This window comes from Rana temporaria, chromosome 2 (assembly GCF_905171775.1).
Source record: "Rana temporaria chromosome 2, aRanTem1.1, whole genome shotgun sequence".
NCBI lineage: Eukaryota > Metazoa > Chordata > Amphibia > Anura > Ranidae > Rana > Rana temporaria.
In genome coordinates, this window is record NC_053490.1 from 440,049,905 (window position 1) to 440,073,703 (window position 23,799).

At 41.9% G+C, this 23,799-nt stretch overlaps 1 protein-coding gene across 1 annotated transcript in view; it reads right to left on the reverse strand.

Annotated features, from left to right (window-relative positions):
- Window positions 1–11,729: 11,729 nt before the first annotated feature.
- The window catches only part of NAGPA (N-acetylglucosamine-1-phosphodiester alpha-N-acetylglucosaminidase), a 29,673-nt gene continuing 17,603 nt past the window's right edge, over window positions 11,730–23,799 (reverse strand). The window contains exons 6-11 of the mRNA XM_040338404.1: window positions 20,107–20,312; window positions 18,736–18,783; window positions 16,821–16,949; window positions 16,115–16,246; window positions 15,923–16,004; window positions 11,730–13,233 (exon numbers count right to left, since the gene is read on the reverse strand). Coding sequence (XP_040194338.1) covers window positions 13,002–13,233; window positions 15,923–16,004; window positions 16,115–16,246; window positions 16,821–16,949; window positions 18,736–18,783; window positions 20,107–20,312 — 829 coding nt within the window. The 3' untranslated portion in view covers window positions 11,730–13,001. The remainder of the gene's footprint in view (window positions 13,234–15,922; window positions 16,005–16,114; window positions 16,247–16,820; window positions 16,950–18,735; window positions 18,784–20,106; window positions 20,313–23,799) is intronic.

Here is a 23,799-nt window from a genome sequence, read left to right on the forward strand (position 1 = left end):
TACAGCAACTACACTTCCAAGTGCACTTGTAGTGCAAAGTGGATTCGCCTTTAGTAAATAAACCCCCTATGTATCATCTAAGTAAAATTGTATATTTAGCTTCCATGAGAGAAATATTAAAATATGATCTGGAAGCCTATCCCGAATTATGACAATCATCTAAATCTACATTCAGGTCATGATCCCACTTTAGCATGCAGTGTGGTTTAGAGGATTGTGACATTAGCACCAAATATTGTATATTGCAGAAATGAAACCAGATTGTTTATCACACGAACTACATAAAGATTCAAAAGGCAGTCAGACTGAAAACACATCCGCGACGTTGCAAAGCTTTTATAAAACAGTGTATAATAATATACTTTCGTACAGTGCGCTATAAATACCTGCAGAAAGCTTGCTTTATACCAGTAGAATTTTGTTTAAAAATTTGAATTTTTTTGAACATTTGTTCAATTTTCTAATAGTTAGTGGCGTCAAATGGATGTTTGTTTTCAACTGCAGTGAAGAGAAATTTTAAAGGGAGTAGCATGAAAAAATTATTCGCAAACAAATTAAATTCTAACTTTGAATGTGTGTTTTTTTGCTGGATTCACACCTATGCATTTTTTGTGCTTTTTGCATTGTGCAGATTTGCACTACAGCCCATTTAACATGGTTTCCTATGGAACACGTTCTGTAGAGCAAATCTGCAAAATGCAGAAAGCACAGGTGTGAATCCAGCCCTTCATAGAGAAGATTATTTATGTTGTGATTCAGGTAGCAGGTCTGAAATTGATTTTAAGGGCTTTCATGCTAAATTAGTTGTCACAAAGATGGCAAAAATCATTGGTCAGTGTTCTGATGAATGAGGTTTCTGTGAATGTTAAAATTTTAGTCTTCATCCTCTAAATGCCAGTCCCTTATTTCCTTGTCATGATTGTATTGATAGCAAAAGAACTTGGCATATTCAATACACACATACCTGGGTGTCTTTATCTACCTCCATTCATCCAAAATAAAGCAGAAAAAGAACGACCCTCCCATCCTTATGATATGAGATTTGCATATTTTCATATCAGTCCATAGGGACACATCAGTGTAGATCTGGACCTACCGTATTTATCGGCGTATATCGCGCACTATTTTCCCCTTAAAATAAGGGGAAAATCGTGGGTGCGCGATATACGCCAATAGCCGCTTCCCACGCTCAGTTTGAAATCCTGCGCCAACATATACCGAGTGCAGTACAATCGGGTACATTCGGCCAGGCTCGGCTTCACTCGTGCTCACGCATAAACGTCACAGAGCGTGAGCGCGAGCTAAGCCGAGCCTTGCCGAATGTACCCGAGTGTACTGCACTCGGTATATGTCGGCGGAGGCATTCGAACTGAGCGCGGGAAGCGAGGACTCGACTTGAGGCGCGCGCTGGAGAAGCCGGGAGGACGCCGGACCGGACGATGGACGCTGGGAAGACACCAAAACTGTAAGTAATAAAATCATATAACATTTTTTTTTACAGGAATTTCGGGGGCAACTTTAGGGGTGCGCGGTATACCGCAATAAATACGGTACATTCAAAAACCAGTGCTGAATAATGAGGCCACCATTGCTGACTTACTACTGAAAATGGCAGTTGCCTGGTTGTTTTTTCATCTCTCACCCAGTCTGCTTCTAAATCTCACCACTCTAACATGCACTCCCTACTTCTCCTTCTCATAGTTGCATCCACTACCCTCAAACTCTATTTCCTGCACAGCTTATATATATCACCCTCACTCCTGTCTTCACCTTATTGCTGCACTCATCAACTCCTGCTAATTCTGAACCCAAAATACTAATACAATCTCCAGGACACTGGGATATGTCCCCCCCATGTGTTATATTCAGGGCTTTTTTTCAGCGGGAACACGGGGGAACGCAGTTCCGGCACCTCCTGGACTGACTGTATGTAATGTCAAGGGGTGCTGGGGTATGATGCAGGGTATTGATGCTCACTGCTAGTGGATCTATTCTAGCTAGATGGGATCTATTTTTGCAGGGGGGTCTATTGTTTCTGAAGGAGATCTACTGTTGGGGGAGGGGTCTATTTTTGTTGGCTGCCAGAGAGTCTATTAATGCTGACTGTGAAGAGATCTGTTTATGCTGCCGGGAGTCTATTATTGCTGGGGGGGGGGGGGGGGGGATTTTGTTGTGGGTGGTACATTGTTAGGGGGATCTATTGTTGCTGGCTGAAGGGTAAACCAAATTCCATACTAATTACTTAGCACAACAAAGTGATACTTGGTTCTGAATTGTCTAAAAGGGGTGGTACTGGGAGGTGGGTAGGGGATGGAACCAAAGAATGGTGCTTGGAGGTTGGTAGGGGGCGGAAAAAAACAAGTGACTCAGAAAGGTGGAGTTCCTGCACCTATTGTCTGAGAAAAAAAGCCCTGGTCATATTCCTATATTACCTCTCTCACCCTTCTGCTTCTCATAACCTCTGGAGTTATTTCCCCAAATCCTGGACCACAATACTTCCCTTGTATAACCCAGCTCCTATAGAGGAAGTCACTAAACCTTTTTCTAATGCGCAGTTCAATGTACATTCTGGCACACTGTCAGTGTGGCGGGATTACATCACTGCATGCGTGAAAGCAAAGTCATCCTGTGGCAGCAAATCAAAACGGCCAAAGACTAGCACCTGTAAGAACCTAGGGAGATGATGCCGGCGCCAGCAAGAGATCTTATCGGCATCAGACCATTGGAACTAAGGAAAGTATTTGTGCCTCTAGTCCTGCTTTAAAGTGAATGGCCCGGATTCAGAGAGCAGTTACGACGGCGTATCTCCTGATACGCCGTCGCAACTCTGAGTTGCGGGGTCATATCTATGCAACCGATTCATAGAATCAGTTACGCATAGATTTCCCTAAGATCCGACAGGCGTAAGTGTCTTACACCGTCATATCTTAGGCTGCATATTTACGCTGGCCGCTAGGTGGCGCTTCTGTAGATTTCCGCGAGGAATATGTAAATTAGGTAGATACGCCGATTCACAAACGTACGTCCGCCCGGCGCATTTTTTTTACGTCATTTACGTTAGGCTTTTTCCGGCTTAAAGTTACCCCTGCTATATGAGGCGTATCCCATGTTAAATATGGACGTCGTTCCCGCGTCGAAATTTGAAAATTTTACGTTGTTGGCGTAAGTCGTTCGCAAATAGGGCTGTACGTAAGTTACGTTCACCTCTAAAGCATTGACGATTTGCGGCGTAATTTCAAACATGCGCACTGGGATTCTTTCACGAACGGCGCATGCGCCGTTCGTAAAAAACGTCAACTGCGTAGGGTCACAAATAATTTAAATAAAACACGCCCACATCATCCACATTTGAATTAGGCGGGCTTACGCAGGACCACATATGTTACGCCGCCGTAACTTAGGGTGCAAGTTCTTTCTGAATACGGAACTTGCGCCCTAATTTACGGCGGCGTAACGTATCCGAGATACGTTACGCCCGCCGACAGATACACCATTGTATCTGAATCCGGGCCTATAAAGCCAAGACTTTTTTAGAATCCGCTGCGGACCTTTCAGGTTTTTGTTGCTGTCTGTGATTTCGCTGGGAAGATTCACCCTCTCCATTGGTTCCTTCACCTGCTGTGTAAATTCTGAGGACCATTGTTAATTGGACAAAAAAGTCATGGGAAATCAAGATTTTTTTATTTTTTTTTAAGTGTTACAGGAACATGGAAGGGCAAATCTTCTAATTGGGGAATCTAAGAGGAGATATCCCCTCACTTTGGACAGATCTCCAATCGCCTTTGTCCTTGGGTCAGTCTTAGCGCACTGGGTAAAGCGGTTACCCAGTCATGGGTGTGGCTAACAAGCAGCATCATAAAAATGGTGGTCAGAAAAGTCACATCAGAAAGCAAACAATGAACGCCACAATATCTCACACAATAAACCAGAAACATATGCTTTTTTAATCGTGCCTTTATTGGCTCAGTGTCAATGTACGAGAATACATTTTGGCTCAGTTTGTGCGTACATACAAATAAGGCAAATCTGTGTACATATACATATATTATAATAATAATAATAAAAAAAAAAATACATAAGCACCATCCTTCATTTTTATAAGAAATTGAAACTTTCATCAATTAATCACAAAACTGATTACAAAGTCCTGGGCAGTTCTTGCAACGTTATCTTTGTAGCAATTACACTTATATTGTTGGTTCCCCTGCTTCCAACCCCCACCATACAAATGTAACTGCAGTTACAATTTAAAAGTTTACAATATTTCCCAGGTTAGATATGTCTACTGAAGTGCAGGTAAAGAGAAAAGTATAGTGCAAGTATTGCAAGTACATATTTTTGAATCAGTACTGCAGTGTTTACCGTGAAAACTGTATTCAGTTTGGAATAATCCTAAAACACACATTAAACTGCTATACAACAATTCAAAGATAAGGACATCTGCTGAACACCAATGAATCAAAGAAAAACTATTAAGAAATATCTAGTACCCCCATGCACACTACAGCTCAAATAAAGCTGTTTTTTTTTTTTTTCTTCTCCGCCTTTAAACGCCACTCCACGTTAGCCTATGTGTCCATGCACACTATAGGAATTTGTTTTAGGAGAAGTTGCAGGGAAGTTTACAGCCAGGACAAAAAAAATAAATCACTTGTGCGTTCAGGAGAGGAGTTTTTGAGCATAAAAACACTCAAAAAGTGCATTTCTGTGTTAATGAATTTGAATGCACTAACAACAGATGTGTGAATGGGCATGCAAAAATGTGGCCTTTTACCTCGTTTTTGATGCTGAAAACTCCTGTATGAGTAAACATTTATTTAAAAGGGGTTGTAAAGTTTTTTTTTTTAAATAACAAACATGTCATAATTACCTCCTCTGTGCATAGTTTTGCACAGAGTGGCCCCGATCCCCCTCTTCTGAGATCCCTCCCTTGCGCTCCTGGTTACTCCTCTTCTCGAGTGCCCCGGCAAAGAAGCGCTTTCCCTGGGGGCACTTCTGTGGGCGCTCTCCGTGTCCTGCTGCATCCACTGACACAGATAGCAGGACCCGCCCCTACGTTATTGGATTTGATCGACAGCAGCGGGAGCTAATGGCGGCTGCTTCTGCTATCAATCTATCCAATGAGGACCCAAGACACCGGCTGGAGCTGGTGTGCTTGTCCCCGTCGCTGGAAAGACCGGGTCCAGGTAAATAAAATGGGGGGTTCTGCGGGGCAGCTGCAGCACAGGAGGTTATTCACCTTAATGCATAGACATTTACAACCCCTTTAACCTTACAGCGTGCATAAGGCCTTATGATAATCATATGCTGTTAATACTTTCTAAGTTACTGACCTGGAACAAATATCAATTGTAATTAAAGCGGAGCTCCACCCTAAAGTGGAACCCCCGCTGATCGGAAAACCCTCCCCCCTCCGGTGTCACATTTGACAGCTTTCAGGGGGGAGGGGGGTGCAGATACCTGTCTAAAGACAGGTATTTGCACCCACTTCCGGCCACACAGTCTCGGGCAGGACGTCACCTCCCTTCCTCCCCCCGTTGTGCTCCGGGAACACTCGGGAGTCTATTGGGTTTGCTGACATCACACCAAAGATAATGGCACCTAGTAGAATTCTCATGAATTTTGAATATCTATAATGGAGGTTTTTACAGGTAAATAACATACATAGATTTAGCTAAATTCCCATTTATTCTCATGGAAAGATTTTTGTTGAAATCAATGGTGTGGTGACAGGATCCCTTTAAAAAACTATCCTCAAAGTATTTATCCTCCGTGCTTTGCACTATTCTGCAAAACATTGTCTCCTCAGTATTGTCTATAACAGGGTACTAGAAAAGAGGTCAGGTTAGACGTACTTGTTGCACCATTTGATGAGGCCGTTTCAGGTCTCTACTCCCTAAACTGTAAGCTCTAACGAGCAGGGCCCTCCGATTCCTCCTGTATTGTAATTGTACCGTCTCCCCCGATGTAAAGTGCTGCGCAAACTGTTGGCGCTATATAAATCCCGTATAATAATAAACTGACTAAAAGTAAACCGCTAAATGAGCCTTTAAATGTAGTCAGAGAAAAATACAAAATTTACCCAGCAAGGTCATTTCTGCCCCATAATCAAAAGAAAGAGCAGTTGAGCGTGGTCACTGCTAGCATAGACTGACTAGAGATGCACGGAAATTTCGACGGCACGAAAATTGTGTTTTTAGCATTTTGCAGATAAAGAAAAGCACCCTTATTCACCATGGCACTGAAAACGCACGCAATTTTCAGCTGAGCATTATTAACAGCGAAACAAGATTGTAATATAAGCCTATTGATAACAAATGTATATTACAACTGTCAAACTCCTCTAAAAAAATAACTTAAAATAAATAATACATGTAAAACACCATGTGGATAGTTTGCCAAGATTTAAAGATGATGTATTGTCACATTTTAAAAATCCAAGCTGAATCCCCCAAGGGAACAAAGAGCTGGTAGCACTCGGTCCAGTTCTGATCAGTGCTCTGGTTGTGTAGCCAATGTGGCAAAAGGTGCGCCACTTCCTATTAGTTATACAAACTATTATGACACAGTCAGTGCTGTGTTAGGGGCAGCAGGTGAGGCTACAATTAGGAGATTTGGCAAGCTTCAACACTGTACAATCAGAAAATGTGAGGAAGGGGGTCGTGACTACGGTGCTGGCTGTGTAGGAAGGCCCACGCATTGGGCTTTAGCCTAGGGTGGAGCAATGCCAGCACAAACGGACATACAAATTTAATTTTATTGCACAATGGTTCATGATCAAGGGCTACATGCACTTGGTCCCCTTGGGGATTCAACAAGGCTTTTAATGCTGTGGCGAGATGTCGTCTTTAATGGCATTTATTTAGTAAAGGCAAACCAATATGAAAAAAAGCATGTGAAAGTAAATTTAAATATGAAGTACACTATATTACCAAAGGTATTGGGACACCTGCCTTTACACGCACATAAACTTTAATGGCATCCCAGTCTTAGTTTGTAGGGTTCAATATTGAGTTGGCCCACCCTTTGCAGCTATAACAGATTTAACTCTTCTGGGAAGGCTGGCCACAAGGTTAAGGAATGCACATTTGTGAGGTCAGGTCATGGATAAGAAGGCCTGGCTCCCAGTCTCCGCTCTAATTCATCCCAAAGGTGTCCTATTGGGTTGAGGTCAGGACTCTGTGCAAGGCAGTCAAGTTCCTCCACCCCAAACTCTCTCATCCATGTCTTTATGGACTTTTCTTTGTGCACTGATCCAAATAATTTGTTGGAGGGGGCATTATGGTGCGTGGTTGTTTTTCAGGAGTTGGGCTTGGACATTTTTGGACAACTTCATGCTCCCAACTTTGTGGGAACAGTTTGTGGATGGCCCCTTCCTGTTCCAACATGACTGCGCACCAGTGCACAAAGGTCCATAGACATGGATCAGCGATTTTGGGTTGGAGAAACTTGACTGGCCTGCACCTGACTGAAACACAATAGAACACCTTTGGGATAAATTAGAGCAGAGACTGCAAGCCAGGCCTTTCTCATCTACAACAATGCCTGACCTCACAAAGGTGCTTCTGGAAGAATGGTCAAACCTTCCCATGGACACACTCCTAAACCTTGTGGACAGCCTTACCAAAAGAGTTGAAGCTGTTATAGCTGCAAAGGGTGGGTCAACTCAATATTGAATCCTACGAACTAAGGCTCCATTCACACCTGAACGCGGCGTATTGTACCGCAATTTGCCGCGACAAATTGCAGCGTTTTGTCCCGCAATTTGCCGCGACAAAACCCGTTGTTTTTTACCGCGGTTTTCGCTGGAGGGGTGATTTACACATTGTCGGCTATGGCCGAACACTGAAGCCGCCTGAAAAAAAGGGTCAGGGACTTGTTTTGAGCTTCAGGCGTACGGCGTTTCGGCGTGGAGATGTGAACCATCTCCATAGCCGACAATGTTAAATCACCCCTCCAGCGTATTTCCGGCTGCAATAGCGTCGGGCGTAAAAACGCCTAGGTGTGAATGGAGCCTAAGAATGGGATGCCATTAAAGTTAATGTGTGTAAAAGGCAGGCATCACAATACTTTCGGTATTATAGTGTATGTTAGGTAGAATGTGTGTGAGAAAGCATGCATACTAAGAAAAAAACAAAAGCACTTTTACAGCCCTTAGCCTAGACTTATTTAACCAGAGGTCATTGATGCCCAGTTGGTTAACTGAATAACTATTACTAATTTGCATATCTAAATAATTAATTTAGAAGGTATTTATTTGGGACATTGTGGTTTAACCCTACGCCGCTACAGACTTGAGGAAGGCCATACACGATTAATTTTCTTTCGTTCAACCCGCTGTTTGAATCAATTCCCCCATACACACATTCGAGGTGGATGGGGACTCTCTCTCCTATAGCTGGTGGCACTGATTGAGCAAAAAACTTTCCAAACAGATTCTTGTACAGAAGTCAATTGAGAGATTGACTTCTGTACAACCAGCCTGCCCATAGATGGGTCCAACTTTGGCCAGTTCCTGCTGAACCAGCTGAATTTCGGTCCATCTATGTATGGATCGATGTACGGCAGCAGCAGTAGTGGCATGTGAACATTGTTTGTTTACTTTCTCACAGTGAGATTTCAGCTTTCTTGTAGAAATGATTAGGACAGCTGTAAGCTGCCGGATGACTTCCACATGTACTCTGAGGTTAAAAGAAAGCCAGCCAACTGCACTATGCTATCACATAAAGGGGTTATCAGCCCCCTTGTGTTACTACGTAAAAAAAAAAAAAAAAAAAAAAAAGTGTAATAAACTATATAAAAAACTAAATAAAAAAAACATAACACCAAAAGACACATACAATTTTTCAAAGCCCCACCACTCCACCCATGTAAGAAAACAACAACTTTGACACACATATTGGATATTGTATTAGAATATATTTTAGAGCCCACTCTAAATGAATGAGCTGTAAAACCTTTAAAAAAGTCGCTTAGAGACATTTGCAGGGACAGTAGGGTGCGCACAATTTTAAGGCTTGACGTGCTCGGTATCTATTTACACAACACAACTTCAACTTTTATAGCATACAAAAAAATAATAAAAAAATGGGATATTATAGTGGGAGTAAACTCCCATGCATAGACTTTACCTATAGGTAAAGCCTATAATAAGGCTCATCTATAGGTACTGTAAATAGGAAATATTTACTGTAGATGAAGCCGGCGACGTCGCCAGTGCATGCGTTCTGAAGGAACGGCATACCCGTGCTGTTAATGGCAGCTCCCAAGCGGGAGTGATGTCATCTCGGCTCTTGCCACTCACACATCCGAAGTCCGTAAACCTGGAAGCAAGACCAGGTGGAGATGAAAGTGCCTTCAGCGGTGAGCGCACGCCGCTGGAGGGCTTCATTCTAAGGTAAGTGTCACATAATGTGCTAGTGTGCATACTAGCACATTATGACATTGCCTTGCAGGTTTAAAAAAAAAAAAAGCCAGTGGCTTACTACAGCTTTAAATTAAGTGTGCGCACTCACTAAAATTAATATGAGAATTTTTTTCACTGAAACTATGGGCCTGAAACAGCTGCACTAATATTAACCACCTAAGACCCGGACCAAAATGCAGCTAAAGGACCTTGCCCCTTTTTGCGATTCGGCACTGCGTCGCTTTAACTGACAATTGCGTGGTCGTGCGACGTGGCTCCCAAACAAAATTGGCGTCCTTTTTCCCCACAAATAGAGCTTTCTTTTAGTGGTATTTGATCACCTCTGCGGTTTTTATTTTTTGCACTATAAACAAAAATAGAGCGACAATTTTGAAAAATATTTTTTACTTTTTGCTATAATAAATATCCCCCAAAAATATATATATAAAAAAAAATTCCCTCAGTTTAGGCCGATACGTATTTTTGGTAAAAAAAAAAAAAAAAACGCAATAAGCGTTTATCGGTTGGTTTGCGCAAAATTTATAGCGTTTACAAAATAGGGGATAGTTTTATTGCATTTTTAATTTTTTTTTTTTTTTTACTAGTAATGGCGGCGATCAGCGATTTTTTTCGTGACTGCGACATTATGGCAGACACTTCGGACAATTTTGACACATTTTTGGGACCATTGTCATTTTCACAGCAAAAAATGCATTTAAAATGCATTGTTTATTGTGAAAATGACAATTGCCGTTTGGGAGTTAACCACAGGGGGCGCTGAAGGAGTTATGTGTGACCTGAAGTGTGTTTACAACTGTAGGGGGGTGTGGCTGTAGGTGTGACGTCATCGATTGTGTCCCCCTATAAAAGGGATCACACGATCGATGACGGAGCCACAGTAAAGAACAGGGAAGCTGTGTTTACACACAGCTGTCCCCGTTCTTCAGCTCCGGGGACCGATCGCGGGACTCCAGCGGCGATCGGGTCCGCGGGTCCCGGAGCTTCGGACCGGGTCGCAGGCGCGCGCCCGTGACCCACGGCTGGACAATAGCACAGCAATTGCATGTACGTGCATGTGCCCAGCCGTGCCATTCTGCTGAGGTATATGTGCAGGAGGCGGTCCTTAAGTGGTTAAGAGACATTTAAAAAAAAAAAAATTCAACTGCCCCTTTTATTCTCCACAAATATTACATGTTTTCTAAAAGAGGATACCCCTTTAAAAAAACATGTAATGTTTGTGGAGTTTTAAGTAATATTCAGTCCTAAAATGTGTATTAAAACACATGTGGAAGAAAAAAAAAAAAGGAGAAGTTAATAAAATAAAATACAGGGGTTGGACAAAAATATGGAAACACTACATGATTTGCAGGCGTGAATGCGACAATGTTTTGCGTGGAAAGCGGAAGCGATGTAACATTTTTTTTGCTTCCGCTGTGTGATAAGCCACCAAGCTAACCGGTGGGAAGCCTCACTTTCGTCATTCACTGCGTGCGCTGCTAGTAATACGTTATGTCAGCGCTTACCGAGTTTCAAAGAGGGCAAATTGTTGGTGCCCGCTAAGCTGGTGCCTCTCACTAAAGCTGTCAAGTTATTTGCGGTGTCATGAGATACAGTCAAAAGGTTATGATGGCATATACAGTTTCCAGGAGAACGTCATCTGATTGTGACCCGTATTTTTGCATAGAGTGATAACAGATTCCATTATCTACCACCCAAGACTTGTATTTGCCAATTCCCTGGAGAATTCAGGCCACCTTGGATGCCAAAGGCGGTCCCACACCATGTTTGGTAAAAAATGTTGTTCTTTTACCATACTTGTTTTCATAATTTTATCCAACCCCTGTAACTGTTCTGTTTTATTATATGCTGACAAATGCACTACAATGTAAGGGAAAATGTATTATTTACATGTTTGTATTAATGTATTATTCTTATGTGCTACAGCCTAAACAGTGGCAGTTCATTGAATTTGGTTTATTTTATTTTGGTCAATGAAGCCCCCAATCTGCATTTTAAAACATGCTGGGCTTTGTAGTTAAAAAAACAAAATAAAAAAATAATAATGTTCCGACCTGAATTGCAGGGGATCAAATTAGCATTATTCAGGGTATTCACAGCATAGTAGTAGATAAATTTAAAGTACATCTAAAGCCTAAACTCCCCTCCATTTTGGATATAGTAAGAGGGGGTTAAAACCGCTGTCAAGTTTTCTTCCTAATCTGTGCCCCAGGAAGTTTTTAATTTCTGACCTGTAGACAATGTGAGAGAAATCTCCTCTTAGAAAAAAAAAAAGGGGGGGGGGATTAACATACAATAAAATACACCACCTGCTTGCTTCATTTAATAAATACAAAGTGTCCACGAGTAAAACTTCATACTTACCCAATTATAGAAAAAAATACTTTACATTTTAGACTAAGTTTCCACTAGTGTGACTTGTCATGCGACTTGGGACTGTTAATTTACATGACAAATCGTACCTCATGATATCCAATGAGTACCGTTGATATCTGTGCAACTTTAAATTGTAACTACTTTAAAATAGTCCCTGCACTACTTTGGTCCCACTTTGATGCGACTTGAGGTCCACAGACCTCAAAAATACACAGGCATCGCTTCAAATCGCGCGCAATAGTGGAAACCTAGGCTTATCGTGTAGCCCTCAACATAAAGAATATAAATAACCAAAAATACAAAATTATGCATTCGTTTTAAGTTTAAATTTGCTTTCTAGTTGCAAAATGTTTTCTCCCCGACTTTATCATTACCCATGCCCACATAGTTACTTGGCAACATTTGAAATAGGCAGTTTACAGAATATGTGTATATAAAAATGAGAATCTTTACAGTTAAAATAGAAATCCTAATCGGCTTCTGTACATAACATAAAGGTCTCCATCACATTTCCGATTACCTGGGTGTTCCTTCCAGGGACATGTTTTGCAGGCACAGGGATGCACAAGGTGTTGAGTGCATCCCCATGCCAGCAGCCCCATAGAGGTCTATAGCACAGCCACTGTGTCCAAATATGACATTTATGTGGGCGTGAGTGCGTGTCCCCGAATTTCCTGCAGTTTGGGACTGTGCACCCGCACAGATGTCATATTGAGGCACAGTGGCGGTGTCCGTGCAGCCGCGTGTCCCCATAGACATCTATGAGACTGCCAGCAATGGGATGCACGCAACACCTGTGCTGGCAAAACACAGCCCTGCACAGGGCACACAAGTAATCAGCCATGTGAATGAGGACAAACATATGCACATGCCCTCCACTGACTATAAAACAAAAAATATATTGGCACTTGAATAGTGAAGGACAAGTTCAAACAGGACCTTTTAAGACATAAATCCAGTGTCATGGAAGTGCAGTCCATATAATAAAATACATGTATACCTTCATCAATTTTATCAGGATCAAAACAGTGTCCTGAATACTGTACCATTAGCATCAGTGATCTGATGGTATACTCATTCGTTATCTTCAAGCTTTAAAACCCCAGTACGAGGTTGGGATGCATGTAAGGCACAAGGTTTCTGCATGTCACAGATTGCATAGGTAGATGCTGAACCATCAGCGTCATATTTGTCCTAGCCTTCAATTTCCACTTTTGAGAGGTGAGGTTTCCACGTCTGTATCAGAGTTGTACAAATCACAGGCCTCATACATATCTGGAACATCCACATTCCCATTAATTTCTCGCAGCTGCTGGTAGGAATAGGTCCAATCTGTACGTTTTTCTTTACATGTCCATACTTGCTTGATATTAAACACCGCACTGATCACAAGAAGCAAAGCAAGAGTGCAGGTTACTATTGCCCATGTTTGTCTGCAAAAGAAGGAGGAGGGTGGGTTAAACAGTATACTACTATAGAATCAGGGTTAAAGCGGTTCTCCAGTCAAATCTTGGGTATCGGCTGACCTAAAAAAAAAAAAAAAAACAGACCCTGACCTGTCCTTACATAGACTAGTTTTTCACTAGCTTCTGGGTTCCCAGCATCTTATAAAGTGGGCAACTGGCGGTGACAGCTTGCGGCTTCAGGGCCGGCTGCCAACAGCACTGCGCTTTGTGAATGGTCCCGCAGTCTTGTGGGACCTGCGATGTGTCCCAGAAGACTGGAGGGAGGGAGGAAAACTTCTGCTTGAATTGCCTAGTCACTTCAAGTGGAAGTGAGAGCGGGTACCTATCAAAACCAGCTAGCATGCCAAATTACTTAAAGCGGAGGTTCACCCTCAAAATGAACTTTCCAGCATCCTTAGCCCCCATTCACACCTAGGCGTTTTGTCGCCTGTAGTGTGACGCCGCAGCAGCCCCGAGACGCTGGAGGGATGAAAACACATTGCCCTCTATGGAGATGGTTCACATCTCCACGCCGAACGCCGTACACCTGCCGCCTGAAAAAAAGTCCCGGACCTTTTTTTCAGGCGGCTTTTGGCGTTCGGCATAGGAGATGTGAACCATCTCCACAGAGGGGGTGAGGCTGCATTCACAATCGCAGCGTTTTGTCGCCGCAAATCGCGGTACAAAACGCCGCAATTTGTCGACGTAATTCACGGGACAAAACGCCGCGATTTTGTACGCCTAGGTGTGAATGCAGCCTTAAAGTGGAAGTAAACCCATCAATTTAACAGTTTGAAAAAGCAGTTACATTCCTGGCATGCCGGGAATGCTAACTGTCACATTGGTTGTGCTCTCAACCAAACTGTCAAACCATCCAATGGCTGGTGTCATAACTGATCACATGTGCAGCATCATGGCAGTTGAAGATTAAACAGAGGCCAAGACGCGCCTTAGCAGCCGTCAATCAACTCCTCTTCGCTTAGAAACGCCCATTCCCCGCAGGATTCCCCGTTCGGAGCCGGAAAACAAGGGCTCATATAACGATAAGTACAAGAAAAAAAAAAAAAAAAAAAAAAAACAACAGCATACTGCAGATGTTAGCAGTATGCTACAGCTAATGTCAAAAAGTGGATTTTTGGGTGAACCTCCGCTTTAAGGGGGGTGGAGAGGACTTAAAGTGGAACTTCCCCTTTTAGGTGAAGCTCCATTTTTAAAACAAATCCTTTTATTTACTGAAATATAAAGGATTATGGTTATACTGCGACTGGTTAAATAAATGTAAAACACTGTCTAAATCTAATCACAAACATTGAGTGTAGTGTGAACTATATGTCAGTAACAGGATAGGTTGGAAAACCTGGCTACTGATAAAATGGTCAACTGCAGAGAAGCAGTATTGGTGCCAAGATCTTAACTCACAACACGCATTACAATCTGATTGTACAATTTATGTTAGCGCTACCAACAACTAGGTAGTTCAATAGCCTGCTTAACTGGATACAGATTGATTCGACAGTTTAGTCCTCATATTACATTCATTTTTTTAAATCTAAAGTCTGTATAAATACAGTCTGTATTGTAACCCTTAGGCCGCGTACACACGATCAGCCCATCCGATGACAACGGTCTGAAGGACCGTTGTCATCGGTTAACCGATGAAGCTGACTGATGGTCTGATGTGCCTACACACCATAGGTTAAATAACCGATCGTGTCAGAACGCGGTGACGTAAAACACAACGACGTGCGGAAAAAAACGAAGTTCAATGCTTCCAAGCATGCGTCGACTTGATTCTGAGCATGCACAGGTTTTTAACTGATGCTTTTGCATACTAACGATCGGTTTTGACCTATCGGTTAGGCGTCCATCGGTTAAATTTTAAAGCAAGTTCTAATTTTTTTGACCGAAGGTTAACTGACCGATGGGGCCCACACACGATCGGTTTGGACCAATGAAAACAGTCCTTCAGTCCGTTTTCATCGGTTTAGACCGATCGCGTGTACGCGGCCTTAGAGTCGTTTAAAGGAGAATTCCACCCTAACACTAAAATCCCTGCATCTACAGACATACACGATCTAACAACTAACCTATCTGGCCCTGTAAATAAAAAATACATATACATACATTTTCTGAAGCAGATCTTACCGGATCCCACACTGAGTTGTCAGCTGTGGCTTCACTGTGAAGGCGGGAGCAGAGGAGGCAGCTGACAACGGAAGCCCCATAGTAACTCTATGGGTGACGTCACTCCCTATTCATTTCACAGCCGTTGTCAGCTGTGTCCTCTGCAGAGCTTCCGCCACAGGAGACCGGAGCAGCTTAAAAAAATTTATACGGATTTATTTTTTAAAGAGCTAGATAGGTTAGTCTTAGATCATGGATGTCTGTAGATGCAGGGATTTTAGTTTTAGCGTGGACTCTTACTTTAATTTTACTGCAGAGGACCTCTGCACATTAGACATTTTTCCATGCAATCAGTGTCTACACTCTACAGCGTTTGTGCTGGGAACAGAAATGACACATGGCCAATGTTCCAGCACTAATTATTTAAAAGTACACTTCAGTAAAACAAGAACATTTTGTGCTCTTGCAGACATATGTCCAGGATTTTACAGCCCATACAGGAGATAGGTGTTTTTTGTTTTTTTTTTGTAAAAAGAGACACACAAAAACTTACTCAGTGAAATATATTATTTTGGCATCGGAAGGCACTTCTTTCCACCAAGAAGCATACATCAGTGATTCCGTACAATGACCAACTGAAATAGAAGAATGTGAATTAAAATTAAACACACAGGAGTCTTTGTTGCAATAACTCTAGATATAAATCTTAATTTTCCATTGTTTTTTGCAACAAATAAAAGCATACCTTTCATAAGTAGTTCTTTCAGGGCAGGCCCATCAGTAATATTGCAGCTTCCGGTAACATGGTCACAGTAACACTGCTTTTCGCAATTGCAAACTTCTTGGCACTGTAAACCATAAAAACCAAATGGGCACACTGCAAATAATACACAAAACATTACATTGTTAGGCAGTATAAATATACAAATAAAATATAAAATCAAAGACACAGCAGTTTTACTTTACAATATTAGTGCAAAGTTAAGGAGTTTACGTATAATATATTTTCACCTAAGCTTCAAACACTTTTTGATTTATATGGGCTTTTAGTTGAAAAGTTTTATCAATATATATATATATATATACACAAACACACACTTTTTTATAAATATATATATACACACACACACACAAACACACACACACACACACATTATATATATATATATATATATATATATATATATATATATACACATACATACATACACACATACACACACACACTTTTTTTATAAATATATATACACACACACATACACATATACATACATATACACACACACACATATTTATATTATATATATATATATATATATATATATATATATATATATATATATATATATATATATATATATATATATATATATATATATATATATATATATACATACACACACACACACACAATCAAGCAATGTGAATGATAAATCTCGATCAATCATTACCTTCTTCACAATAGGGCCCGTGGAATCCAGCTGGACACGTACAGTTCCCATAAATGTGGTCACATGTCCCATTGTTCTGACACTGACACTTGCTGGTACATCCATCTCCAAAGTAACCCTGAATGCACGCTAGACAAAAGAACATGGAATATCAACATTCATTCCTTCTACGTGGCAAATGATACTGTTGCTTGCTTATCTGGATGTCCACTAAACTTTAATAATGCTCTTTGCCGTAGATTTTGCTCTCACATTTTACAAATTTACAACATTTGTAACGAAAAAAAGTTGTAAAACAGATAATTTTTAAAACAGCTGCAAACTCAAGGGCCAGAAAAATGGAAATCTGAATGTTTAATGTGCTGAGTTTTTCTCCATGATCACACATTTTCTGCATTTCTCTATTTCCTCTTTCTTGTTGTCCCCTAAGGGCCTGTGCACACAGGGGTTTGTTTTTGAACTGGTTCAGAAATCTAGGGTAAGCAATGTTTGAATTTGATCTTACAAGGTGCGTTTACCCATTTATAACGCAGCATTTACTTTGCTTGCATACCTTTGTTACATGCAGGATGTCCTATTTTGATTAGGGTTGCAACTAACGATTATTTTCATAATCGATTAGTTGGCCGATTATTGTTTCGATTAATCGGATAACAGCCTTAAAAAAAAATATATATAATTTTAATTTTTTTTGGGCAGGTTACAAAACACAAATTGCCGCAAAAACACATTACATGCTTTTCTGCAGCTTCTCCATTGAAGTACCGTATTTATCGGCGTATACCGCGCACTATTTTGCCCTGAAAATCAGGGCAAAATCGTGGGTGCGCGATATACGCCGATACCCGCGCCGAGTTTGAATACTGCGCCGACATATACCGAGCGCAGTACACTCGTGTATAGTCGGGCAGTCTCGGCTACACTCGCGCTCACGTCCTGTACGTCCAGGACGTCAGCGTGAGCATTGCCGACTATACGCGAGTGTACTGCGCTCGGTATATGCCGGCACAGTATTCAAACTCGGCGCGGGAAACGAGCGAGGAGGACGCCGCAGAAGGACGCCGGACCCGACGAAGAGGACACCCGAAGCCGCAGACGGACCCGACGAGGCCGCCGATGGACGCCGTGCAAGACACCAAACTGTAAGTACAAAAATCATTTTTTCACAGGAATTTCGGGGCAACTTTAGGGGTGCGCGCTATACGCGGGAGCACGCTATACCCCAATAAATACGGTATATTGAACCAAAAAAATAAATAAAAAAATCGCATCGTTTTGCGTTAAAAAGTCCTTTCCCTTTCCAAATACGCAGCAGCTGAAAAAAAATCATGGATGTGAACGTGTCCCATAGGAAAACATGTAAATGAACTGTAGTGTGTTTCTGCAAAAAGCACCAAGAAACAGGAGGTGTGACCCCAGGCCTGAGATGTTTAGTAACATAATGGGGTTAAAAAAACAAAAATAAGTACAAAAAGAGCAAATAATCGCTACTGTAAGGGGTTCGTTTTCTTACTGTGGCACAGTGAAAGTAATTACAGTAGCGATTTGCTTTTTTTGTACTATAAAGGGCTAATTTTAGTTTTTTTTAACCCCATTATGTTACTGGCCGATTAATCGATTATGAAAATTGTAATCGAATAATTTCATAATCGATTAGTTGTCGATCGATTAGTTGTTTCGGCCCTAATTTTGATATATCTGAACTGTTTTTTCTCAAAGTTATATATGCAGAATAAGAAAGGTTGCCTGCACTTCAGCAGTTTTTTTGTCTTCCTTAATGGTTTATAACCATACAGACTCACTTTCTCCACCTATAAGAGCTCTTGGGAAGACACTCTGACCCCAAGGGAGCCTACACATACCCCCGGTGTAAACCCTAATGTTAATCATGTAATTAGGTAAGCATGACAATTACCATCACTGCAGTTACTGCCTGTCCAGCCAGCTTCACATTTACAGCCAACTGAAATGAAAAAAACATAACATTTTAGAAATTGAACATTATAGTAAATCACCTAAATAGCATGCATTAATATGCATAATATTTTACTTCAAGTAGCTCTAAAAGCATAAGGTTTTTTTTTTTTAACCTTTTTTTTTTTTGCATTAAAGTAAAAAACCTTCCATGATTCAGCTAACCCCAGCCCCCCCCTTAAATACTGATCTGGCTTAATTTTCATCCCAGCGATGTGCAATCAGCTGCGGCACTTCTCTCTCTTCCAGAATTAATAGGACACAAAGGCAGCAGCGGGAGCCATAGGCTCCTGGTGCTTGCAATCAAATTCTGTGAGGAGAGAATGGTGGGCGGGACCAAGCCACGCAGTGTGAAGAGAAGAGGACAGCACCAGCAGGGGAAACCCCCGAGAGGGAGGCAAGGGGCTGCTCTGTGCAATACTATTGCACAGAGTAGGCAAGTAGAACATGTTTGTTATTTGAATTACACACACAATATATATATATATATATATATATATATATATATATATATATATATATACACACACACACCTTACACTCTAAACAAAATCTTGCACTTGGCCCACAGATTCCTTTCGAAAAAAGGCCATACACTAGTAGAATTTCTAACATATGGCCAACTTAAGCCTCCCTGTGGATCAATGGGACAACAAAACAAAAAAGACCAACAGAGGTTTAAAGGAATTGTAAAGGCAGCTGTATTTTCCGGCGTATAAGACGACCTTTTGGATGCAAAAAAATGCATCCAAGGTCGGGGGTCGTCTTATACACCGATGACAGTCTCCGTCTGCTGCGAGCGTCCAAGATTTAAAAGCCGCGCCTCCTCCTCAGATTGTTCCGTGATAGGCGGAACACAAATTTTCCCAGCAGCGCCTCTGTGCTGTGTTCCTCCTATCACGGATGCCTTCTCATCCTCGGACGAGAGGACGTCCGTGATAGGCGGAACACTGAACAGAGGGGCCCTGCTGGGAAAATTTGTGTTCTGCCTATCACGGAACAATCTGAGGAGAAGGCGCAGCTATTAAATCATGGACGCTCGCAGCAGACGGAGACCGTCATCGGCCTGGAAGCCAGAATCTGCAAAAAGTGAGTGATGGCACAGTGGGGGGCAAGTGATGGCACATTGGGCTAACTTTACTGTTTTGTTATTTTTTTTAAATTCATGAAACCATTTTTTTTCCAAAAAAAGGCATTTTGAAAAATTATTGCGCCAATACCGTGCAACCACAAAAAAAATCAAAAAAAATTATAATACAATAATAATAAAAATATATAGAATAATAATAATAATAGTAGTAGAATTACATACTCTGGGTGCATTTCCCATGCCCACTACAGTTTGAAGAGCCACAGAGAAGGACATCACAGGAACTTCCTGTCCAGTAGCCAGTACAATGACACGCTCCTGAAACACACTGTCCATGGCCTCCACAGTCAGGGGGATCACAGTACGGTTCATGGACACAGACAACAGTAGACACACTTCGTGGACAGCGCCACATTGATTCATTCAGGCTATAAAGACAAGAATTAATACTGTGACAGGCTACAATTACTGTAAGTGATAAAGAAACACAAAGGCCCCATACACACGATAGAATCCATCCGCAGATAAATCCCAGCAAATGGGTTTCTGCGGATAGATCCTATGGTGTGTACACGCCAGCGGATCTGTTTCCGCGGAGAAATCTCCTCTGGGATGGATTTCCAGCAGATCGGATATTTGCTGACATGCACAACAAATCCATCTGCTGGAATCCATTCCAACGGATGGATCCGCTCGTCTGTACAGACTCACCGGATCCATCCGTCCAAAGGGATTCCCCGCACGCGTCGTAATGATTTGACGCATGCGTGGAATTCCTTATATGACAGCGTCGCGCCCGTCGCCGCGTCATAATCGCGGCGACGGCGCGACACGTCATCGCCAGAGGATTTCCGCGCGGATTTCAATGCGATGATGTGTACACTCCATCGCATAGAAATCTGCGGAAATCTTTGAGAGGATTTATCCGTGGAAACGGTCCGCTGGACCGTATCCGCGGATAAATTCTCTCGTGTGTATGGGGCCATACACATATTCTTTAAACTGCAATAGAAAAAATTAGGCTCCATGCACACTAGCTTATAAAAACGTTCCTAGCAGCAGCTTTTGAGCATTTTTCCCCCCGCTTCTAGAAGCAAATAGCGCTATCCTATGCAACCATAAACACTATTTTAGTCTAGAAGCATTTTTGAAGCTTCAGCTGCCAGGAGCAGAAAATTAAATTTATTTATTTATTTTTTTGCATTTTTTTGGGAGCAATTTGCCTTCAGAAAAAAAATAATAATAAATATATATATATATATATATATATATATATATATATATATATATATATATATATATATATATATATATATATTCCACCCCACGATTGACTGAGTCTCACAGAGCACAGCTCTGTGCGTGTAAACAGCACAGAGCTGTGTTAAGTGACAGTGGATCTAGTCGATTTTTCATTACCTGCTAATCAGGGAATGAAAAAAACTAGATCCCCAGTAAAAGCAGCACACGGCACACTCAAACAATTGGTAGGCACACATTTAACCCCTTGATCGCCCTAGATGTTAATCCCTTCCTTCCCAGTGTCATTAGTACAGTGACAGTGCAAATTATTAGCACGGATCACTGTAATGACGGCACTGGTGTCAGTATTAGATTGGTCCCCGCATTACACATCGTTGGGCACACTTAACTCCTTGATCGCCCTAGATGTTAACCCCTTCCCAGCCTGTGTCATTAGTACAGTGATAGTAGTGTATAATAATATCACTGATAACTGTATTAGTGTCATTATTGATGCAAGTTGCAATTAGTTCCCACGCTATCACAGTCCCAAGTCGCTGAGCACCGCCATTACTAGTATATAAAATTCACACAAACCAATATCCACTTTTTGGGATGATTTTTTCTATTTTATTTTTTGCCAAAAGCATGTAGTAGAATACATGTTGGTGAAAATATATTAGGAGATTTGATTATTTTTAGGGATATGTTTTATAGCAGAAAATAGTTTTGTTTTTTCCAAAATTGTTGTCTTTTTTCTTTTATATAATAAAAAATAAAGAACCCAGATGTGATCAATTACCACCAAAAGAAAGATCTAATTGTGTGAGAATTTTTTATATATATATATATATATATATATATATATATATATATATATATATATATATATATATATATATATATATATATATATATACACACACACACATATATATATTATATATATATATATATATATATACACACACACACATATACACACACACACACACTATATATATAGATATATAAATATATATATATACACATTTTGTTTGAGTTCAGAATTGCATGACTGCGCAATTGTCAGTTAGAAAGTTGCGCAGTGCCGCATAGCAAAAAATGGCCTGGTCATGGTGGGTCAAGTCAAGTGGTTAGTGTGCATGGAGCCTTTAAAACCCAGTTATGCAGCCAAAAAAAATAAAACAACAGAGAACAATGGTGTATAGTAGCTTAGTGAAAACGTGCACAAAACACTAGGGTTGTCCCGATACCACTTTTTTAAGACCGAGTACAAGTACCGATACTTTTTTCCCCAAGTACTCGCCGATACCGATACTTTTTTTGACAGATGGGGACTGATAGGTGGCACTGACAGGTGGCTGGCACTGATAGGCGGCACTTATGGGCACTGACTGGTGACTGGCACTGATAGGTGGCACTTGTGGGCACTGATAGATGGCACTAATTGCACTGATAGGTGGCACTTGTGGGCACTGATGGATGGCACTAATTGCACTGATAGGTGGCACTTGTGGGCACTGATGGATGGCACTAATTGCACTGATAGGTGGCACTTGTGGGCACTGATTGCACTGACAGGTGGCTGGCACTGAAATGCTGCGAAAAATGACACTGAATTTATATAAAAAAAAAAAAAAAAATGCTGCAACGCCCATCTTGGTACACCCTGCACTCCGCTGCAGCAAGCAGCAGCAGACATCTTGTTACACCCAGCCCATATAGCTCAGGCTGGGTGCAACAAGATGTCTGCTGCTGCTTACTGCAGCGGAGTGCAGGGTGTACCAAGATGAGTGTAGGGACGTTCAGCCGCTGACATGTTACACAGACCCCTCCCCCTACAGTGCAGACCCCCCTCCCCCTACAATACAGACCTCCCCCTTACAATATAGACCGCCCTCCCTACAATATAGACCCCCCCCCTACAATATAGACACCCCCCCTCCTACAATACAGATCCCCCCACTTCAGACTCGTAATGCTGTGCACCTCGGCTGCTCAGATGACCAGGGGGCGGCATGGCGGTGACAGGGAGGCAGCGACACACAGGCTGAAGCCTGGCTTTGTGGGGGGGTCCGTTGTCACACCCGGGACCCAGCCGCGGCTCTGACAAATCTCGGCTGTGACTGTCTCACAGTCACACATCTGAGCAGACCGCAGCCGCCGCCCCCCCCCCTCCTCTGTGTATACTACAAGTGCTGTGCACGGCACACAGCACTTGTAGTATACACAGAGGAGGGGGAGGCGGCTGCAGTCTGCTCGGCTGTGTGACGACAGATCCCCTCCCCCCTGCAAAGCCAGGCTTCAGCCTGTGTGTCACTGCCTCCCTGTCACCCGCATGCCGCCCGCTGTCCTCTTCAGTCGCGGAAGGGGAGCACCGGCCTGACACCCCCCCCGCCCTCTCCTGCCTTCCCAAGACACTGACTCCTCTCCGACCACTCTACAGATATAAAAAAAAAAAAAGTATCGGGGAAGCATCGGGAGCATTTGCGCGAGTACAAGTACTCGCGCAAATGCTCTGTATCGGTCACGATACCGATACTAGTATCAGTACAACCCTACAAAATTATATTATAAATTACACAAAAATAGTGTAAATATGTATCCATCTTGTGAAAGCTTCAAAAAAATAAAAACAAAATACTTCTGAATATACAGTGGAAAGAAAAA